This window comes from Schistocerca americana, chromosome 3, assembly GCF_021461395.2.
Source record: "Schistocerca americana isolate TAMUIC-IGC-003095 chromosome 3, iqSchAmer2.1, whole genome shotgun sequence".
Taxonomy (NCBI): Eukaryota; Metazoa; Arthropoda; class Insecta; order Orthoptera; family Acrididae; genus Schistocerca; species Schistocerca americana.
Window position 1 is genome coordinate 609,745,084 of NC_060121.1, and position 20,975 is coordinate 609,766,058.

The 20,975-nt window shown below is 40.8% G+C and overlaps 1 protein-coding gene across 1 annotated transcript in view; it reads right to left on the minus strand.

Annotated features, from left to right (window-relative positions):
• Positions 1–528: 528 nt before the first annotated feature.
• The window catches only part of LOC124606895 (loricrin-like), a 124,766-nt gene continuing 104,319 nt past the window's right edge, over positions 529–20,975 (minus strand). The window contains exons 7-10 of the mRNA XM_047138992.1: positions 13,719–13,793; positions 10,757–10,873; positions 4,148–4,228; positions 529–2,005 (exon numbers count right to left, since the gene is read on the minus strand). Of these exons, the coding sequence (XP_046994948.1) occupies positions 1,802–2,005; positions 4,148–4,228; positions 10,757–10,873; positions 13,719–13,793 (477 nt within the window). The 3' untranslated portion in view covers positions 529–1,801. The remainder of the gene's footprint in view (positions 2,006–4,147; positions 4,229–10,756; positions 10,874–13,718; positions 13,794–20,975) is intronic.

Below are 20,975 nucleotides of genomic sequence, written 5' to 3' on the forward strand. Positions count from 1 at the left end.
CTAGTATAGAAATTTATATTATTGTAGACTGTTTCATAGTCTATCCCCATTTCAAACTGTACTTCACAATGTTGCTGAAATGTATCAACTGTCATTGTTTTTTATGTGATTAAAATGGAACAATCTATTTACTTAAACTCTATAGAGTAATTGAAAACATGTTGATTTGGCACTATGTACTGTTGGTGACTTAACATCTGTAAATTACAGTTTTGTGAATTTCATTAATCCTTAAGCAGTCTATTTCTTTACCACATTCGCCATGGAAGTATGTACATTGCTTACAAATAAAAAAACTCAATTTTAGAAATTTTCAGTTATAAAATCAGTGACAAACTTTATGTTATAAAGAAGTACATTAAAATATCGATTTTTAGGTTAATTGCAATACTTTGATGTGTATACATTCAATAAGATTTATGTATGTATCTCAGATATAGGGCAGATTTAGGAACCAGTAGTTAGATGAAAATCATTATTTTTTAGATTCATGTAAAGTACTATATGGCATAAATGAAATAAGGGAGATAATATCACAATTTGCGTTTATTGACACTTTATGAATTTTAATACAAATCTTAAGTCTGCATCTCTCACAAGTAAGCGATATGTTTTCAGAGTTTGTTAATAACAACAGTGAATCCCTTCAGGTAACTCACATTAAAATTTATAGAAAACCTGTCTATAAAAAACCGAATGGTACTAGTTTGCAAATATAAAGACATACACTTACATGGAAAATTATAGAATTCAATACATGAAAAAAATGTCAAAAAATATCTTACAATATCATACAAAAATATGATTCTATTATACAAAGGGAACGAGATTATCACATACTGTGCCAGTTAATCACTGAGCAATATGTTTTAGAGTCATGCACAGTTATTCGAAAATCAAGTGTCGGTCTGTTAGAACCAAGAAAATGATTTGCATGCAAAAAACTTGCTTTTAGTAAGAAACTAGTGAGCAGAAAGTTAACAGACCAACACTCAATACGTGAAACATATCATCTGTGCACAGACTACTTCAATCTGGAGGTGTATAGAGTGTGCTACAAACACACATGCTAATGCATCACTAACATCAATTTGTTATAACATGAGTGACATTAGTTTAGAGCTTATCCTTTGTCAAACAGGGGACACTAATAATCTTTTGTGAAAAGAAAAATACCTCACAGTGACAGATAAACCCTTAGTGGCCCAAACAAATCATTTTCAAGTAAATAAAACAAACCTATGATTTAGTTGAGATTTATGTGAGATATTCAGGGCTAGAATAAATGGTAACATAAATAACGAAAGGTATGAATTCGACTTCAAATGGGAAGTCTTCAGCCCATCCAGACGTCTGTAGATAAGCGCCTGTATGAAGATAAGCATGACATAGAGAAAGAAAACTTTAACAGAAAAGCTATTTTATAGCTAATATTAAACAACTGATAAACAGCATGTTCATGAACAGTAGATTATTGTAAAAATGATTCGATTTGTAGTGTAAACACTCTTTTCTGCAAATGAGGAATAGATTTTGACCATTGAAAGCTGAATGCGATGAACTAAAGGAAATGAATGCGTTTAGTGTGATTTAGCCAGTCTGTAGAAGAGATGAATTTCAATTAAAACAAGTACGAGGGTATAAAGCAGTGCATGATGGTGATAGGTGAAACTGTGGTACGAAATAATGTCTAAAGGGCCGTGCGAGTTGTTGGTGATCAGTGAATTTTGTAGAATGGCAAGGCAAGATGCCAATGGCGACGTGACGGCGCGTTTTGTGCAGCCCTGAGGAATCCTCCTGCTTAGGGGTAGCCGCCACCGTCCAGAGAGATGCTGCCTCCGGCGGTGGCGCCTGCGCCCCCTGCAGACCCGCCGATACTTGCTCCAGCGCTGGCGCCAGCACCACCGCCGCCGCCGCCGCCGCCTCCGCTGCTCGAACCGCCGATACCGCCCAGCAGTCCGCCCAACAGGTTCGACACGAGAGTCTTGAAGACCGAAAACTTTGCCTGAAATAAGAAGAGAAGGGCATATGGGACTCACGAAAGGTTAAGGGCCACAAACAGTGTAACTAACCGAACGCCATTAATGGGACAATTACTTCTTCAGAGATTCTATGACATAAGTAAATAGGTGTATCACTGTGGCTACATTGAGGTCCCTACACTATCAAGTTGACGAGAAGATTCTAATCGACAATCTAATGCAGGATGAAGAAAGAAAATTTGATAACGTCAAAAAGGGCTAGAGGACGTCGAATCACAATCTGTTCCTCATAGCCATAGGTGCAGGCATGAAACGACAGCCAATTAGTGACGGGTACGTTGAAGTCTGTCCGATAAGCGAAAGTGTTTCGATGTGTCTAACAGCGTGGTTATGTCTGACTAAGTTGCTTCTTTTAGAATGAAAGTTCATTCATGCTCTCCATGCATTAGCAAAATTTAAACGGGTTTAACCAGCCATGGATACTAATTTAAAGTTTGCCTGGCTTTGACCGTTCAACTGAAACATTTTGTACAGCTAGTATGATTAGTAACTGCACTCTATAGTATAACAGGTTCAAATTTCCTCATTTTGTAGTTAAATTATGAATTAATGTCATCTCACGACCAACTTATACTTCTAAGGGAAGTGGAATGAACTCTCCCTAGTTAACAACCAAACTGTAGCAATTCAAGACGAGCGAGTGTAACGCTCGTTGCTGTCACAGAGCAACAGGTAAAACTAAGTCGTACTGCCACCAGAAGAGCGACTGCAATGCTCAATGCTTTCACAAAATAATGAGTAAATTATACTTGAACAATAACCGCAAGTACAGCGCCGACGCAGTGAAATTAACCAGTTGGCTGTGCAACAGCTTATTTTTATTTTTAGTGGGTCGCCTAATCAGGAAAAGTTGTCTGACGAGTTAAAGTGTGTTGAAATTTTACTCAAGGTTGTGTATAACAGGAGTTTATTAGCTTCATACGCTTCATGAAATTAACGCCAAACTGACAAAGATCAAATTTATCAGAATATTCAACTAAACGCAACAGGAACGGCGCTAACGCTGTGTAAGGTACCAAAATTCACCTGTAAGACTGCATGGATCTAACAGATTCGAAGTTAATGACTGCAAAATTACAGTTTACAATAAATGAAAGTTCCAACTCGACCTGCGTTTTAGAAAAACAGCAATAAGGGAGCTGTTCAGCGTAAGGATCACACTACCGCAGATTCTGAACTTACATTTCCTAAGGACCACAAAGTCTGCCAAACAGCACCAGGCAGTCACTAGGATTTCATCCCTCTTGAGTCTCTCTCCAGAAACCAGCCATCTGCCATTCTCTAACGTTCTTGCTCCTTCCCAGTTCCACGTTTCTAAAACTCTGAATGTAGGGACGACTCTATGCTGTTGGCAACGTGACGGTTGAAATTATGGCTGAATTCATGAAAAAGCAGGGGAAAGCACATGTAACTTATATGAAATCTTCAAGGGTTGTCAGCCGAGTAGCGTCGTCGTCTCGTAGCAACGTTTCGATGGAATGCGTCTCCATCATCTTCATCTTCGCCTGACGAGACGACGACGCTACTCGGCTGACAACCCGTGAAGACTTCATACATGAAATTCGCCAAGAAAGCCTGCACTCACATAACACACGTAACTTTTCTCCTTTTGTGAACAAGACGCTCATTTCAAGACCCGCGTCTTCACGATGGGCTAGCCATCCACAACAAGGGCCCTGTCTAGAGTGATGCAATTCTACTGGCTGAACCAGATTTTTAGAGCGAATGCAACTGACCATCCCATGCTGGTTGGATGGTGCCACAGTGTTTTGCTTTCAGATATTCGCGATATTCACGCAGAAAGGCAAAAATGCATACTCAGTTATTCACTGGGGACTGTAGGGTGGCTGTGACTTTCATTGACCGCAAGGAGTGCAGGCACCAGCTAGCTTTCAAAAGGCGCGGAGCAAATCACAACCTGACTCCTGTGAAAGCTGCCCATAGCCCCAAAGGAGGTGTTCTTCACCTGATGAGATTCATAGAAGAGGCCACAGAGACGTTTCTAGCGACACACCAACATGGAGTGTAAGGATACCTTTACAAACACTTTCAACACTACCTCTGCACATGAGAGAGATGAATTACAGTGTAAGGACCTTACTTACCCTAAGTGCTCCAGACACGGAGTTGCTCAGGACATAGACGGGGTCGTAGCCGCTGATACCCCTACCGATCAGGTCGTCGTACTGAAATCAGTATCACAATAAATGTTACAAACCATGTTCACCGATTACATGGTCAAAAAATTGATACAATGTAATTAACAACAACAAGAAAAAATACACACACACACACACACACACACACACACACACACACACACACACACACCAAATGCGATTCCGTCAGTAGGTGAGACCAGTAGTAAACGAATTTCTCTATTTTTTTAGTGTCGTATAGTCATAGAGGACTACGACAATATCATAAAATAACTGTTTATCAGTTCTGACTAATGTTTCGTTAAGGTATGAGTCATTCAGACCTCTATTTTACAACACACCGATGGGGGGCACTCTTAAGTAAATCTTACCAAATATGCAGTGACGGCAATCAGGTGCTTAGCGAAATGTCTTACTTTCCACAATATGTTTATACATCTGAGACTGGTTTTTCCCTTAAGAAAACTGTATCTTGTCTTACGTATTACTTGAACTTCTTTGTTAAGAAAGAACGTGAGAAACAATAATATCAAGAACCTGGAACTCTTGTCACAAAGTGAAGGAATTTGCTACGAATCGAAAACGTTGACCGATGGCCAGAAATATGAAAGCAGAGGTAGCCCATACTTGATTTCGCATTTGATACACAAGATGTAGACTGACGAGAGGTTTAACAGCCGTAGCGACACGTCCCCTTTCAAAAGTGATTTCACAAACTTTCTCCGCATATCTTTCTCTGCTCTCTTCCTGCTCGGTGCGCATGAGCAAGTTTGAGGGCCACTTTCGTCGGTAGTGAATTTCCACACGCACCGTCTGCGACAGTTTTTGAGCGCGCTATTAAAGAGGGTACCCGTGATAGTTGAATACTCTCTCCTCGTGGCGAATGTGATCTCTAAGAAATAAATTTAAAATGTATCTTTGACCTACCGTAATCTCATCACCTCTTCGGTTGCAAGTATAATCGTTAACAAAAAATATCAAGCCCTTCTTTTCTCCATATGTATGGAGCCTGTTACTGCTTTCTCGCAAAAATGCAACTGCTTTGATTATCGCAAGTCACATTTCGTTGACAGATTGCAGCAGGCGACTCTAGTGAGACTGGACCTGTTCTGATTAAAATGGAGTTTAATATCGCGTAGACATCGAGGGCTTCGAGCTGAATACCACGACTTTCGTTGTATGGAACCGTGGAAGGAAACCGTTTGTGGCTTTCTTAAAGGCATTAGTCCTCTTTTAGAATTTCAAACATCCGTTTCTTTGGCTTTAAATGTTTTCTGGGATGTCTGGTTTATTGTAGTGTTCATCCCAAATTCACCAGAAAATCCCTTATCGAGTTCAAGAGTCATTTCTGAAAAAATTTCTCCGAAATACTTACCACAAAACTCCCTGCAACTCTGTGGCCAGCATGGAACGACGATGCGAAGCATGCATTGCTCCCTGTAGTGAGCACACGCCCTATTAAGAATCATGTGCCGCCATTTGTGATGTCCAGGGGTACCATTATAAATCGCAGTAATTTCAGTGTGATTGTGGTATTTCGATAAAAGTATCATTTCTGTTTTTCTGACTGCGTATTCCTTTCTGATACCTCATATACTATACTATACTATACTATACTATATCATGCTGTACTATAGCAGCTGTGTTGTGTATAGTCCTAGTGACATTGGCATATGTTACTTGATAAAATTTACTTTCCTCCTTAATTTTTGCACACCTTTTTAGTATGCAGTAGCTACGCAGAGCTGAAGAGACCAGCACTGTACAAAGTAGTGTGGAGAACTGCTTGGAATCAGTGTACCGTCTGATGACCACAACAACGACGTCCAGAACAGTGCAAGATCTGCAGGCAGCATAGCTTTATGACTGAAATTAAGAAAGATTTAGAATTGCCGAGTAAATTGTCAGTGTGCTGGGCACACGATTTCCGTCGAGGGTGTAAATGCAGCAAATAGAAAGCAAAGCAAGGTAGACAGCAGAAATGACGCACCATCACAAGGATCGCCGATGCGTTTTGGTCTCATGGGAGGGAGGCTTGCATAATCCAAACTCGATACGATGGTGCAGGATTAGTCTCTTCACTCATTCCAATAACATAAAGTAAAGAATTAACAACGCAAAGTGAAGCTGAGTACCCAAATCATTCGGTAACGGCCAAGGCGCAAATGTTCGCTGAGCTTGAGGATGTCACGGTAAACGAGGCAGTTCATGCCAGATCTTTACCGGTGCTTTGTCCAACCCCATAATTCCCCCCCCCCCCCCCCGCCCCCTCTTAAAACCTCCAGGTTATAGTGCCCCCGCTACACAAGGATGGACTTTACTATACAGCTGCGGCTCTGGGCAATAGTCGATATTGAGTTCAAAGCGGAAAGCTGGCAACGGTCGCACTGCCGCGAGAAAACGTCTAATCTACTTTCTCCCGGAGGCAGCGACCGCCGTGGATTGAGCGCGACGCACAGTGAAGGCCGGCTCACAATACGGAAAGTCCTCTCGCTTCGACATAAGTGGCTCTCTTAAACTGTGACAGAGCGGCCGTCAACGCCGGAACGAGTGGCTCGACTTACACTGGGCTCGCCTTTCTCCACAGTCGCTTCTCTTAGCTCGCGGTGGAGAAAATTCTGACTGAGGGCAATTGTGGTGGCTCCTTTAGTAGCTATGATTCACAGCCAGCGCACTTAGTCTGTTTCGCCACGAAGACCATGATTTATTGAAGACAAAACACATATCTTTGACTCCACTGAGCTGTATGAAATAACTTCAGAAATTTTTTGTGAACTTTAAACAATAACATACAAAAATGACAAAATTTCTGTGAAGAAAACTGCAAAACACATTGGTCACTTGTCCTTAACACCGACAAAGAAGCAGCTAAGAAAATGAAATAAATGTCCAGAACAGAGATTAAGCGCAAAATCTGCAGGCAGCGTAGTCTTATGACTGAAATTAAGAAAGATTTAGAATTGCCGAGTAAATGATCAGTGTGCTGGGCACACGATTTCCGTCGAGAGTGTAAATGCAGCAAATAGAAAGCAAAGCAAGGTAGTGAAAAGACAGAGTAATCACTATGTGGGAACATTGTATTGTCAATTTAGAATAATTATGTGAAATAATTTTGATATTTATGAAGCATTTTTAACTGAACGTACACATATGAGACGCAGCCTTTAGTACGAGCAAAAGTCTCCATACAACATAACAGCTGCATTGCAACCAAGTACTAGGAAGAAACTGGGGAGATATTTGCACAAAATGAGTACACTATTACGTGCTAATTAAAGGTGATCTATAGTAAAAACAGAGAAAAAAAGACGGGTAACTTTTAAAATATGTTTTAGACAGTTACATTGAAAATTAAGTAGATAGTTAAACCGCTAAATGAAGAGGTATTACAATAATATAGGGAAGACAACCCCCTACCCTCAATGAGGTATTTGCTAACGAATGAAGGAACAGTTAAAATGGTATCAGAAGTAGCATTGACGAGGAAAACTGGATATTGAGACAAAAATTACAGTATCTAAAATTATCTTTAGGATTGTTGTGTGTAGCAGATATGTAGATAAGAAAAGAGAACCACTACAGTCAAAGATATGGGGACAATATAATACTAGCTAAAAGGTAAAGACGAAAGGTTCAAATATTCACAACCTTATGCGAAGTCAGGTACCGGTTAGATAATGAAGATAATAAGTGATACGCGAATGGCAGCAGAATGTGAATGTTTCTGATCTGTCAAAAGTCCAACATTTACCGTACGCCGTAAAAATTTTTATTTAACTATTTTTTCTCTCGCAGGTACTGGGGTTTAAAAAACAGTTATGCAATATAAAACCATGTTAGGCTTTTTAGATTTCTAAAACCATTTTGGATATCAGCTTTTGTGTTTCGAAATTGAGAAAGATAATTGTATTTTATTTGCTATTACTGAATGTTACACTGGCAGAAAAATCATACCTTAAAAAATGAAAGACGTATTCCTGGCAACAGCAATTAAAACGAATTTTTTCCCTAGGTTATCAATAGAAGAAGAAGAAGATTCACAATATATTTGCTGCAGAGCGGTTAACTAAACAAACCTCGCTCGTTGCTTCTTGGCATTCTGAGCAAAGCAGCGACAAACATTTTGGAAATGATACATTCTCAAGCTCTGATTTGCGTCGTCTTTGTCACCTTTTTATAGTAGTCCTGTTGTTAATCCTCAGGCTTAATACGGGCGAGACTGGATTCATTTAGGGGCAAGAGAATGACGAATCTCATTAACATCAGAATTCTTAAGTTTCAATTTCACACAGTGTAATGGATACTACTAGTGCCTTTAGAACTACGTAAAGTTTTGTGACAGTAAAAGGCGTCGATTCATGGTGGACAGAGTAAATATGGAAGATACGGCTGCTTTATAAGCTGTTTGGTGGTAAAACACATTGAAGTGATAACACAGTGTAGGCTCGCTGATACTGACGTGTCAAGTTACCTTCCTGAAAAAAATGTTCGTTCTTCTCCCCAACTAACATCCTCGTTTCACGGGTTTTTGTGTCTTAAGCGCAATTAACTTACACGTAGTGGAGAAAAATAAGGAAACGCAAATCAATACACAAATCAATACCATGCCTGATCCGGTGTTGGAAAAGGCCATTCAAAACAGTTACCAGTCTTCTCGGAATGCATAAATACAGGCCCTGTTTGGTTTTCAAAGGAATGGTAAAACTTTCTTCCTGCAAAACAGTGGCAAGATCAGGTAACGATGATGGAGGTGGATAGCGTCGCTCCCTTCTCTCCGAAGTAGACCTAGTGTTCAGGAGCTCTTCATGTGTCATTGGATGGTCATTAAGTTCGACTCTTGTCAATTGATTTGCAGCGGTTTTCGTTCTCACCCATTCTTTTGACGACGCTTTTGTTTGTAACCATGTCAGTCCACTCTACAACATAACATCTTGAAAGAATTTAATTTCTTCTCTTCCTCAGCCCTCAAAGTCTCAGTTTCGCAGCCACCACATGCCACACTCCAGAAATAGTCTCTGAGTCAAGCTTTTCTTGTTTTCGAGACTGGTGCTCTTTAGAGACCTTCGTATTCTTGAGGGGTACAGTTTTTGATTGAGCAGTTCTGCACATGACCTCTGCTTTACTCTGTGCATTGTTACCGATCTTAGTTCCTAAATAATTCAATAAATTAATTCCCTCAAGTAGTTCGCTACCAGTCTATATTCGGCATTTGACTTCCTTTTCTTTACCACATGCGATCATTTCTGTTTTGGACCTATTTATTTTCATATTATACCCTTCGTATTATATCCTTACTCTCCCACCCTTTTCATGTTACATCCTTTCATATTGTATCCTTCATTTTCATATTATATCCTTCATGGCTTCAAAATCTGCAGCACTTTCAACTAGGAAAGCTACGTCATCAGCATTTCTATTTTTTGGTCATGTATTAGTACACCTGTGTGTGAGGCTTCTCCGACTCTTTAAGTGCCTCTTTTATGCATAGACTAAAAACAATGGTTTATAATGCATAATAATGTCGACTACCTTTCCGTATCAGACCTTCTTCTTAGTTTGTCTTCCATCAACAGCTCTCGCATTTTTGTAAAGTTCGATGTTATTCTTCTATCTTTGTAGTCTATTCCGACATTTTCAAGACGAAATATTTTGTCCCATTTGACATTATCAACAGCTTTATCTTTGTCTGTGAAAGCTATATATGTTCTTAGATTCCATTCCTCTTATTTCTCTACAGCTAATTTCAAAGATAACATTACTTCTCTACCCCCTGTTTTTTGGAATCCAAACTAATTCTCTCAGAGTATAGTTTCAACATTCTGCCCGATGCGATTTTCGAGAATTGTAATTATCGTTTTACATTCATGGAGAATTAGACTTAAGGACTTGTAGATATCATGTATTGTGCCATTTGTCTTCATGGGATTGGGATTCTTCAGATACGACATAGTCAATTGAATGGCATTGTTGGCTGGGAAATCCATAGGGCTTGTTTGGCCACGTGATCGTAAATGATATTTTTTCTTCAGGACACAATGGCTGCTTCTCATACTATGTATGACTGATGCGAGTTACGGTACGTGTATGTGTAGTGTGGCGTCATGTTTGTGTTGTATGATGAGGAACGACAGAGGGTAGAACTCACTGCAGGCACATAATCTATCCATGTGAAATAGAACCAAGGGGACGACAAGGCTCTAAGGTTCCATCCGAATCAACAGTATCACATTTCCTCACTGCAGAGAAATCTGGAATTCGATACAGAACTTTGGCCGAGCGTTTGGTGATCAGTAACTTTATACTGTCACCTCTTCTCCCTTGACGGACAGATATTGGCGGTGAAACTTTCTTCCACCACCAGGATTTGAACCGACTACCCCGAATCTAGCGCCGCCGTACAGGTGTGTGTTAGTGGGCTCGAATGCGAAGGCGGTTTTTCAAATAACTGTGCCTTGTTTTCGTCCCTCTCTCAGTCAGAGTACTAACGAAGCCGCGGATGTTCCAGTTAAGGCTGTCGGCCATAACGTGAATGGAGTGAAATGATATTGCACGTACCGTTCCTGGAGCTGGAGGGGGTCCAGCTTGGGCCACGCCGCCTCCAGAGCTGCTGCCGAACAGGCTGGACAAGAAGCTTCCAGAACCCGCTCCAGAGCCGCCTCCGCTGCTGTCACCCTGCAGACACAACAACACGGCACTGTGCATATCTTTCAACTTCGTCAACACTTACTTTCTATGTTAGTCTAAGGGGACTCTGATTCTGCAAAAGGGAAGAATCTTTGCCCGAATTTACCATACCTTAACACACAAAAGATTCTGAAACTCCCTGACAGATTGAAACTGTTTGTTGGGTTGACAGTAGAACTCGGGACCTGTGCCATTCGTGGTAAAGTGCTCTACGGACTGAGCTACCCAAGCTCAGTGGTTACAGCATTTGCCTGTGAAGTTTCATATCAACGCACACTCCTCTGCAAAGTGAATACATCATTCGGGAAACAAGATTCTGATTGTAAGGCAGGAGCTCGAAGGTGCGAGATCAGTCCTTTATTATTTAGTTGACAAAGTGTTAGAAGGGACGGAAGATTACGTGATTATGTCTCTGATCGCAGGAGACGTAGGAGGGACTCGCTTATTGAGCCGTAGGTATCTCGAGTTACTGTGAGCGCTCCCAGTGAGGGCCGAAGGAGGGCAGCAACCCTCTGGTCGAAATGCTGTTCATCACGACTAGTTCCTGGAAGTAGTGAGAGATTCATTTCGCATTAGAGCGAAAATCTAAGGTGAAACACCTCCTGGTGCTATTCAGCTACTAATAACGGCTAAACTTCTACCTAACTTTCTTTGTGTGATTGGCAAGTGGTTACTGAGCCAAAGCGCTAAATCATTGGTTTTGATATTGACGTTAGTTTTGTATTGAACACTTGTTATGCGTTTTTAATTTTCCACGTCGTTTTCCTTTCCTATCACCATACTATACAAGACATCTGAATGTAGAGAGTACGAAAATAATAACGCTACTTTTAGAGAACTCCATCCCACGCCGAAACTTTGACGTTCGCATTATGAACAGACAACACAGAGTCGGGTGTAAACCGTAATCTTCGGGCACATAACACATATCTTGCTACTTGAGCCAACATCAGTAGCAACCTTTATGTCTCATCCCAGGAAACATTGAGATCTTTTGTTTAATATTTGATACTTTCCCCCTGAACGAAAATCTTACCCGCCTTCTGTACACTGAAATCACGTTTCTCAACAAAATATTGGAGGACATTGGCTTAAAACATCAAAACCAAGTAAGTTTATAGTCCATTTCCGTGACAGTTTAACTGATCAGAGAAAGTAATCCCGCTTCAACAGCAACCATTTCAGTGTACTGTTTAAGACTCCCTGACGTAATAAATGTTATAGATTTTGTCTGGCGTTACATCAGAAGGTAAAGCTAAGATTCTGAGATATTTCTGCATGGCATCTGTACCCGTCATGCCATGTCAGGCGATGACGTCAGCTGTTGATGAAAGTCTTCAGAAAAATGGTCACGGCGACAAGTAACAAAGCTACGGTCTTTAGCTCTGGCTACCTGTCGGTAGGGAAGATTATAGAAACACTGTGAAACTGAGCAAGCATTTGGGTTGCACAATTCGAAGTAGTGTACTTTTCAATTCCTTTACTGGACCACCCTCTACAGTCTTCATCGTTTAGCACGACTAGTTCTGCTTGTGGAGCCACGCTGAAAGTATGTCCTACTTCTCTGTTAACCAAGCAGTCATTTGTGTTGTTAAGGATAGCCTCCAACAATGAGGATCTTCATGAAACGACGTAATTTGACGAATTGTCGCATGATAACGTCACCAAAGATTTTATTGATTTTTGTGAGCCATTATTAGTCACCGTGCTTGTGATAAGTAACATAAAAATCACTCTTACTAAGTTCTTTGTCAGGATTCATCGGTCTTCTCTAATCAATTATTTATGTGGTCTTTGTAAGACATTTTAGTTGCTACTCAGCAGAACCTCAATATGAATGTTGTAGTAGACTACAAGTCTATTAAAAATGTTGCTTTTCTATTTTGTTTACATTTCCTCTCCGAAGTTGCTTCTTCCGATTTAATACGTAATCCATCGCTCCCTGTCTTTTGTTACTTATTTACAATGTTATGCAGGCTTTATCGTTTGTACAAGTACGTCGCACGGATGTCATGAGGACTGTTGGCTTTTTTACAGTGTAACACGCTAGCAACCTGGAGTTCATGTAAATGTTAAATATTATAGGCTACGTATAAACTGTATTTTTCGGTTTACTCAAATTATTCTCCTGATGGTAATTCGCATACTGCGATTTCTTGTCATTCAAGAATTCTGCATTCTTGCTACAAGCATTGCCCTCCTTTCCTCTTCGCTCATTTTTCTTATCAATAATTGTTTCGCGGGACAACAGTAAGACTCAGTTTTTAGCCTGTTCTTGAATTATTTCTCGCTTAATCATTTTCTACTAATGACCTACTGCCTCATTACTCCTGGTGAATTCTCCTTTTTTTAATATAGAGTAATGTATGGTATATTGTGTTCCTATTTAATGAAACTTTTATATTCTCATTCTCTCTATCTTCCAGCCAAGAGCTTACCTACGATTTGAGCTAGGTGTGTGAAAAGGAGGGGCACTTCATATTAGATTCGCGCTGTTTGTCAGTATTCAGTACAAGCCCTGGTTTTATTTCAGCAAATAGTGTACTGATACGTCAGTCTGTCTGGCAGGGCAGGATGCAAGTTCCCTTCCACAAGTTTATTTTATTTTTTATTTTATATTTTTTATTTATTTTTTATCGGAAGGCGGATGAGGCAGCTTCGATTTCAGTAGTTTTGCTGCTTCTTGAAACAGTAGACATATGCATTTATTCTTTCTAATCGGTGTTACTAGGGCTTCTACATCGCATCTGTAACATGGTATGACGTGTACTTGAAAGTAAGTGTTGGCGTAGCTGCTGGAAGAACCTGTGCCGTCTGAACGCGCTGTACTCACCCCTGAGCTGGCTCCCAGAAGGCCAGAGACAAGACCCAGGATGTTGGAGCCACCGCCGCCGTCCTCAGAGTCGCCCTGTAACGGAACAGTTCTAAGAACGTGTCATAGTATTCAGGAGCGGCCGGGTAAAGGGTTAGAGGGATTACTGGAAGTCAAAAACATAAGGTTTTTCGGTGGGGAAACAATGAAAAGCCGATGTCGCATCAGCTGAGGGTCTAAAAGCACTTTAGTGCAAAGCCGTAGATGATTGACCTCTATTAGTCATAACTAAAGGAGTATTAGCCTGCACTTAGAAACGAGGATGATAACGACAAGATCAAACAGGTTTCGACTCGGAGTACGAAATGCAATCGAATGCACTTCCTCACATCTGTTTATTTGCCATCTGTGCTTTTAAGGTTCTTGTAAATGTTTCCAAACGAAATTCAACTAATAAAAATTACCCTACGAACTAGCTGTCAAGTGTACAAGGAAGGTGATGATACTGATACAGATTAATGAATGCTGAGCTCAGTAACGAATAGGACATTAGTCTGCTAAGGCTGAAGCCAATGAAAGAATAATACATGACACAGGTAAAAGTATCAGTAACTGAAAAACCGGCACCGAAGTTCTAGACGAAAAACTAATTTATAGTCCCATTTTTGTTAGAATATTGATGTTTTTTAGATACTAATGCCTCTTACGTTGCGTCGTCGGTACTTTCAGTAGAATGAAATTCAAATTAAAGATATAAAAAAATGAAATTGAAAAGCAGTGATACATTTTCAGGTTGTAGTCTTTACTCAAATGTTCTGATAAATCATCAGTATCTACTGCTTCTGGTTTCATTACGAAATATTAATGTTAAAGTGTGTGGAAGACAAGCATTGTTACATACGAAATTATTCGACTAACAGTGCAATCATGCAGCACTGCATATCCTCAGCACGACAAAAAATCGCTTAATATCTAGAACTTGAATTCAACCTATTGTTTTAAATGTACGATTCATTGTACTACAATATTCAACTACACCCGTAATTTCTGAACGTTATTCTATAAGGTAGATGAGAAGAATATCAAATGGATAACAAGAAAATATAGGTATTACTCTTTATATACATATGCACGAACGTGAGTTCCTTCAATTTGAGACAATAAATCCCTTCTTTGGAAAGCCTTTCCTTTTTTATCGCATCCTCCAACATGACCAGAATTAAACGGGTAGGAACAACTATAAATAGTGTATGAATTGGAACTATAGGAGCAAGCTTGACGAAGCAAATGAAAATAAAGGAACAGAAACATCGCAAACTTTGGTGTAGTATTGGTAACAGCACATGAAGTGTACAGACTACAGCCTCCAGGTAGTAGTCTATGGTGAGCCGGAATCGAATGCTTACAGTCGACGAAATTGTCTAAAATGACTTGAGCTATGATTCCTCCAACAACCGAATCTGAATATATACAGCCCAATTCTATTACTTACCTGGCCAGATACGTTTAGAATATATAAGACATGTTATACATGTATTAGCGATGTATTGTCGCGAATCCCACAACCAAAGCAGCTGACACCTCACATGCAAGACAGAATAACAAGAAACAGCTTTTCTTCTCGCTTTATCGATGGGTTACTGACCTTCATTGTAGTCTGGGCAAATGGAGACGAATTGTGTGATTTGTCTTTGTTACGTACCTGTGTCGATGGTTCTAAGTCTCACAGATGGCACCCCACGTACAACTCTGGAACAAGTTGGTATTGCAGTAGGTATTCGTTCAAAGCTAAAAAAGTTTCATCCACATAAATCATGCCTTAAATGTTACAACATTGAATCGGCGTGAAATCGGTCATGTTAAGTGCTTTCCTGGCATTTCAATATCAAAAGATGAGAAGACCGAGTCCAAACCGGTGCAAGAAAAAAAAATTAAAAGCGAATCAGTGATGGTGAAATGTGTGTAACACACTCGCAGCTCGCTGCACGGTGACGTCTGTGAGGTTGACAACACTGGAAGTGCCAGAGCGTCCGACCAGTGAAAGCGTCGGTGTCGCGGTGCTGTGATGTGTTCAATAATATTGTGTTTACCCTAGAGAGCGCCCCGATCAGACCTGGCAACAGTCCCAGGAGCGCTGGTCCGCTACCGCCTCCTCCGTCTCCGTCGCCGCCGCCGCTGCCCTGCTCCACAAACATCTGTTAGCTACTGATTCAAGCAGTGACCAAATGTAGATCTCACCTGCCGTGCCGCCGCCACAAACCTTCCTCGCCATAATGTCGCCTTACTCAAGGAAAACTGTGCAAGAATCAAGTTGATTCATTCTTTCCTGAAATGACTTACACCTCCATGCACAAGAAGCACTATTGCTGTTGTTAATATAATGGCCAACTCACAGGAGGAGATACAGAATTTGTCCTGAAAGGTGCTGTTTCATGAGTGAAGAAATTCTTGCAAATAATGCAAGCCCCCCCCCCCCCCCTTTATTTTACCTCCAATCGTTCGCGAAATGGAACCACAGTAAAAATCAAAAATGTTTTATTTGCAACATTTAGCTACACCTTCCACCCAGTTCTCCATACATAGTCGCTGCTCAACGTAGACCTTTGTTGTAGCGTGTTGAGAACTTTCCAATATTCTCTTCATGTAAAGCTGGCACCTGTGCTTCCCCCAATTCCCCACGCTGATCTGCTGCCCGCCAAAATCCTGTCCTCATAGCCATCAGTTCGTGTGAACTAAGAGATGACGATCAGAGGGAGCTGTCTGGTGGATGATCAAGCACCACGCAGCGAAAACGTGCAGGAGCTTCGTGGTTTCACCAGCAGTGTGCGGCTGAGCGTTGTGACGAAGGAGTAAATGCGTTACATTTTCGGTACGTTATGCTAGTTGTAATCAGGCAGAAACCCTCTGCAGGTAATTCACATTTGGCGGGAGACTATTTTGTAAGCATCTTTAAGTGTTCACTGTGCGCTAAGCAACGGAAAGTCTGACATTACAAGAGAAGCATTGTGTAATTTTGAGAGAGCACTTTCCGGAAAGAGCCGGACAACATATTACTTGCTACCACATAGATCTCGCTAAATGACCAGAACAATAAAATTCACCGAGCGAGGTGGCGCAGTGGTTAGACACTGGACTCGCATTCGGGAGGACGACGGTTCAATCCCGCGTCCGGCCATCCTGATTTAGGTTTTCCGTGATTTCCCTAAATCTCTCCAGGCAAATGCCGGGATGGTTTCTTTCAAAGGGCACGGCCGACTTCCTTCCCCATCCTTCCCTAATCTGATGAGACCGATGACCTCGCTGTCTGGTCTCCTTCCCCCCAACAAACCAACCAACCAACCAATAAAATTCGAGAAATTAGAGCCAATACAGAATCTTACCGACCATCATGCTTCCTCACATCCTTTGGAAGTGGAACAGGGAAGGAGCCTTCCGTTAGTGGTGCCAGAAGTACTCTCCGCCACACATCTTAAGTGGCTCGAGGAGTATGATGTGGATGCAGACAGGTGGGTCGCCTGGCCAAGTACGTTCATGTTACGTATCACCAAAATTTTTACATTTATACCTACACTCTGCTATCTACTTGTAACTAAATGTCGACGTACTTACATTGCATCAAGTAATAATACTTCTCCCCTTACAATTCGAAGATAACACGCGAGAATTGTGATTGGTTAAATTACTTTCTACGCCTTGTAATTAATTTAATCTTGTCTCCACGGGCCCTACACGGTCGGTACAGTAATTAAGTCACTCAAAAATCATTCTTGAAGCTTTGTAAGTATACTTTCATGGGATCGCTGGTGTCTCTCTTCATGCGTCTGCCTGTTCGGGCTGTTCACAATAGCTTTGACGTTCTCCCATGAGTGCAACAATCTGTGACAAATCGCGTTGCCACCCATGGTATGTTCTAAATGAGGAAGTTCACTTATGGCCTCCATTCATCGACATCCTTACTTGGTATATGAACTAGCGTTTAAAAAATAAAAGTCATATGCCAAGATATCTAGTCCTATGCCATGAACGGTGAACTTCTGATTTCATATTACATGGCGCATTTGGATGGATACTGTTTGTGTGTTAATGAGAGAATGTTTGATGTATTACGTCCTTGGAATCTCCGTGGTGCACTCCAAATTGTCTGAACAGCTCACTCGGTACACTGACAAAAGTATTCAACTTCCTTGTTTGTCTCTAAGGACGAAAATCGCACTTACATCAGTGTCTTCCTCCACAGAGTGATAGCTGTAATTTTCTACCAGCTGAATTGTTTGAACGTTGCACCAATTGTAAGAGTATTCTAAGTTCGGTTGGGGAACTTTATTGATACAATAGAAGACTTGTTCCTCATCCCATCAGTTTACTTGCAGATGATATTCTCAGTCTCGCTCTGGACACACACACACACACACACACACGCACACACACACACACACACACACGCACGCAGGAGAGAGAGAGAGAGAGAGAGAGAGAGAGAGAGAGCGAGAGAGAGAGAGAGAGAGAGAGACTGATATGATGACATCCACACGGCCTCTAGGGACATACACACTCGCACTCAAAAAACAAATGATTTTGAACTAAGCACGCAATGTGCATTATACTGTCAGAGTGTGTACACGTTAGGCTGATGTGCGAGATGAGCAGTGGCGGACAGATTCTTAAACGGGGGCGTCAGGTTGTGAGTGTCCGGCGGCACGGCAGCTGCGTCTCCCGCTAATGTTTACCCCTGAGAGAGTTCCCAGCAGTCCGGGTAGCAGGCCCAGTAGATCTCCGCTGCCTCCGTCTCCTTCGCCGCCCTGTGGATAAAAGAAATCTTTTCAAATACCAAATTCCATGATAATATCGACCGGAACACTTCCTGCAGGTTCCCTCACCGTCTGCACTATCTAGTGCAGCGTAGTTCCACACACAGTGGCAATAGCAGGTTTAGATATGGTCTCCCACTTCTTTTGTGGTACAAGCGACGAGAAAGAGACCACACTATCAATAATAATCTTAACAACAACGAATTCGGTGTGGGGGATTATAATTTTATGGAGTTGTGTTTGTAAGTTCTGTCTTTAGGTTTGTATTCTTTGCCTTGAATAGAAAACGGAAGGAAGTAATCCGGTGCCACGAGTAATGGTATACACACATAGCGTCTTGTCAATAATATTATTGTTGCACGTGAGCCTAGTAGTGATTTCTTAGATATGTTTCCATCGTGGAGGGAGATGCGAGGGGGTTATGAACTGTGAAGCCTACGGCGATCAGCAGCGCAATTCACTTTCCTCTGGCGTCACGGCCCAAAATTGACAGCTCGTACACAATCTCAGCTAGTACTTTCAAAGCATGTAATTAGTCAAAACGATCCAGTGTTGTTGTATTTCATCGTCATAGATTAATCAGTGAAATAAATATCAACAGCCTAGCATCTAGGTGTTCTGAGTCAAACCAATTTAAGAAGTACAACTACATAAATTTAGTGACTGAGAAGGCAATATCTTAGAGATAACTCGTAAGAAAAAATTATTTGACACTGGTGCATGAATTAAGTGCTTTACCACTTCATTGTGCTTGCAAGAGTAGATGATACATAAGTTATGTTTACCATGGACAGTGATCCCAGAAGATCAGGCAACAGCGGCAGAATCGCACCACTGTCTATCGCTGAGCCGTTCTCACCCTGTACATAAACAAAAAACGATTAAAATACTGAAAATTTTCTGCCGAAGAAAAGGCTGAGTGAAACTAGACAAAAACACCATTCGTGCGAAGAACCCAATGTGCTTCAGAGAAGAAATGAAAATTTTGTGGCGACTCAAATACATGAACATGCATATGTTCAACTGTAGTAGATTTGTAGAACGTGTGGCACTAGAGAGCATGTAGTGTTTGTGAGAAGACCTTAAACACATAGATGTTCATATTTTGAAAAGTTGTGTGTAATTAGTGGTGGACAGAGTAAATGTTACAATGTCCAATAGCACTTACTGTATCGTGTTTTGGTTCATAAAGGGCCGCAAGAAGAGTTTTATCTCAGTATGCATTTATTATTCATTAGCTACTTTCGAAATTTACACAAATCTTTGTCTTCCAGCTACCGAGTATAATGTCCTCGTCATGAAATTGACATTAATTCGTTTTAATGGACAGAAATTCCGATAGAGAAATGTATAATGCGTAATGGACAACTGGCAGTTGCGGATAATTGATCGATCACAGAAGTTTCTCTTGGCTAGCTCTGTAAAATAATTTGGATGAGCATTAAAATATTTACCAAGAACATAGAGCTATGATGGATAATGTCATATGACGATTATACAACGTTTTCGTACTCCAGAATTTGCGGTCCTGAAATGTTAGGAACACGCTCGGAGCAATGGCGAACACTTGAAAGGTTTGACGCATAGCTTTAAAGGATGCCTCGTATCTGTTTGCATTAGTATCAGAGCTAATGTCACACAAACTAGACCTTTCCTGACCAAAATTTCGTTTTTTTTAGCTTTAATTTGCTTTTTAATGACTAATGTGTGCAACCTAAATGCTTTTTAAATTTTCTTTTTTGTTCTAATTAAAAGTATTGTAACATTTAATACATTCTTAATCATACGGCTATTAAACGTTGACAGTTATAATATCTGTTCTTTGATTCCAACGGTCCACGCGCCCTGTCTTGCATTAAGTTCTCCCGTTATTTATGTTGAAATGCTGTCTCTTGCAACAAAGCAATGTTATCTGTACTTGAAACCACGTTTTCCTCTCTCCTACTCTCACCCAGTCCTTTGGTACAATCGCTCGCAGACCATAGTCACTGTAGTGATAGTGTTTGAACAGCATAATGGTCAATTCCCACAAAATCATAGTCTCGACATGAACTCTAACACTTCCATCGGACACATAGAATCTATAGTTACCTCTCACAGCCTCCGTTGTACACAGACTGTGTGCCATGCAGATGTTTCCACGTCTCTTCAGTCACAAGACATGAGACAGAGGAATTTATATTATTCGCATTCTAGTTACAATTCCCTCACTAACTAGTACATCTTTAGTGAATATGAATGGTAAGCTGTGAATGAAGCCTTGTGTCATAGAGAAGAAAGTGATAATAGTGCCGAAATTCAAACTTTTTATAATACGATTTGTCTCAGAAGCTTCATGAAGGCTTCAGTCGACATTGGCTGCATTTGATTAATTTTTAAAATTTATCATGCAGCACCAGTTTCGGGTCTCATTCCTATTTATGTGACACAATGTAAATTTCGTAATGTCACACGAGCAGTCTTAAATACG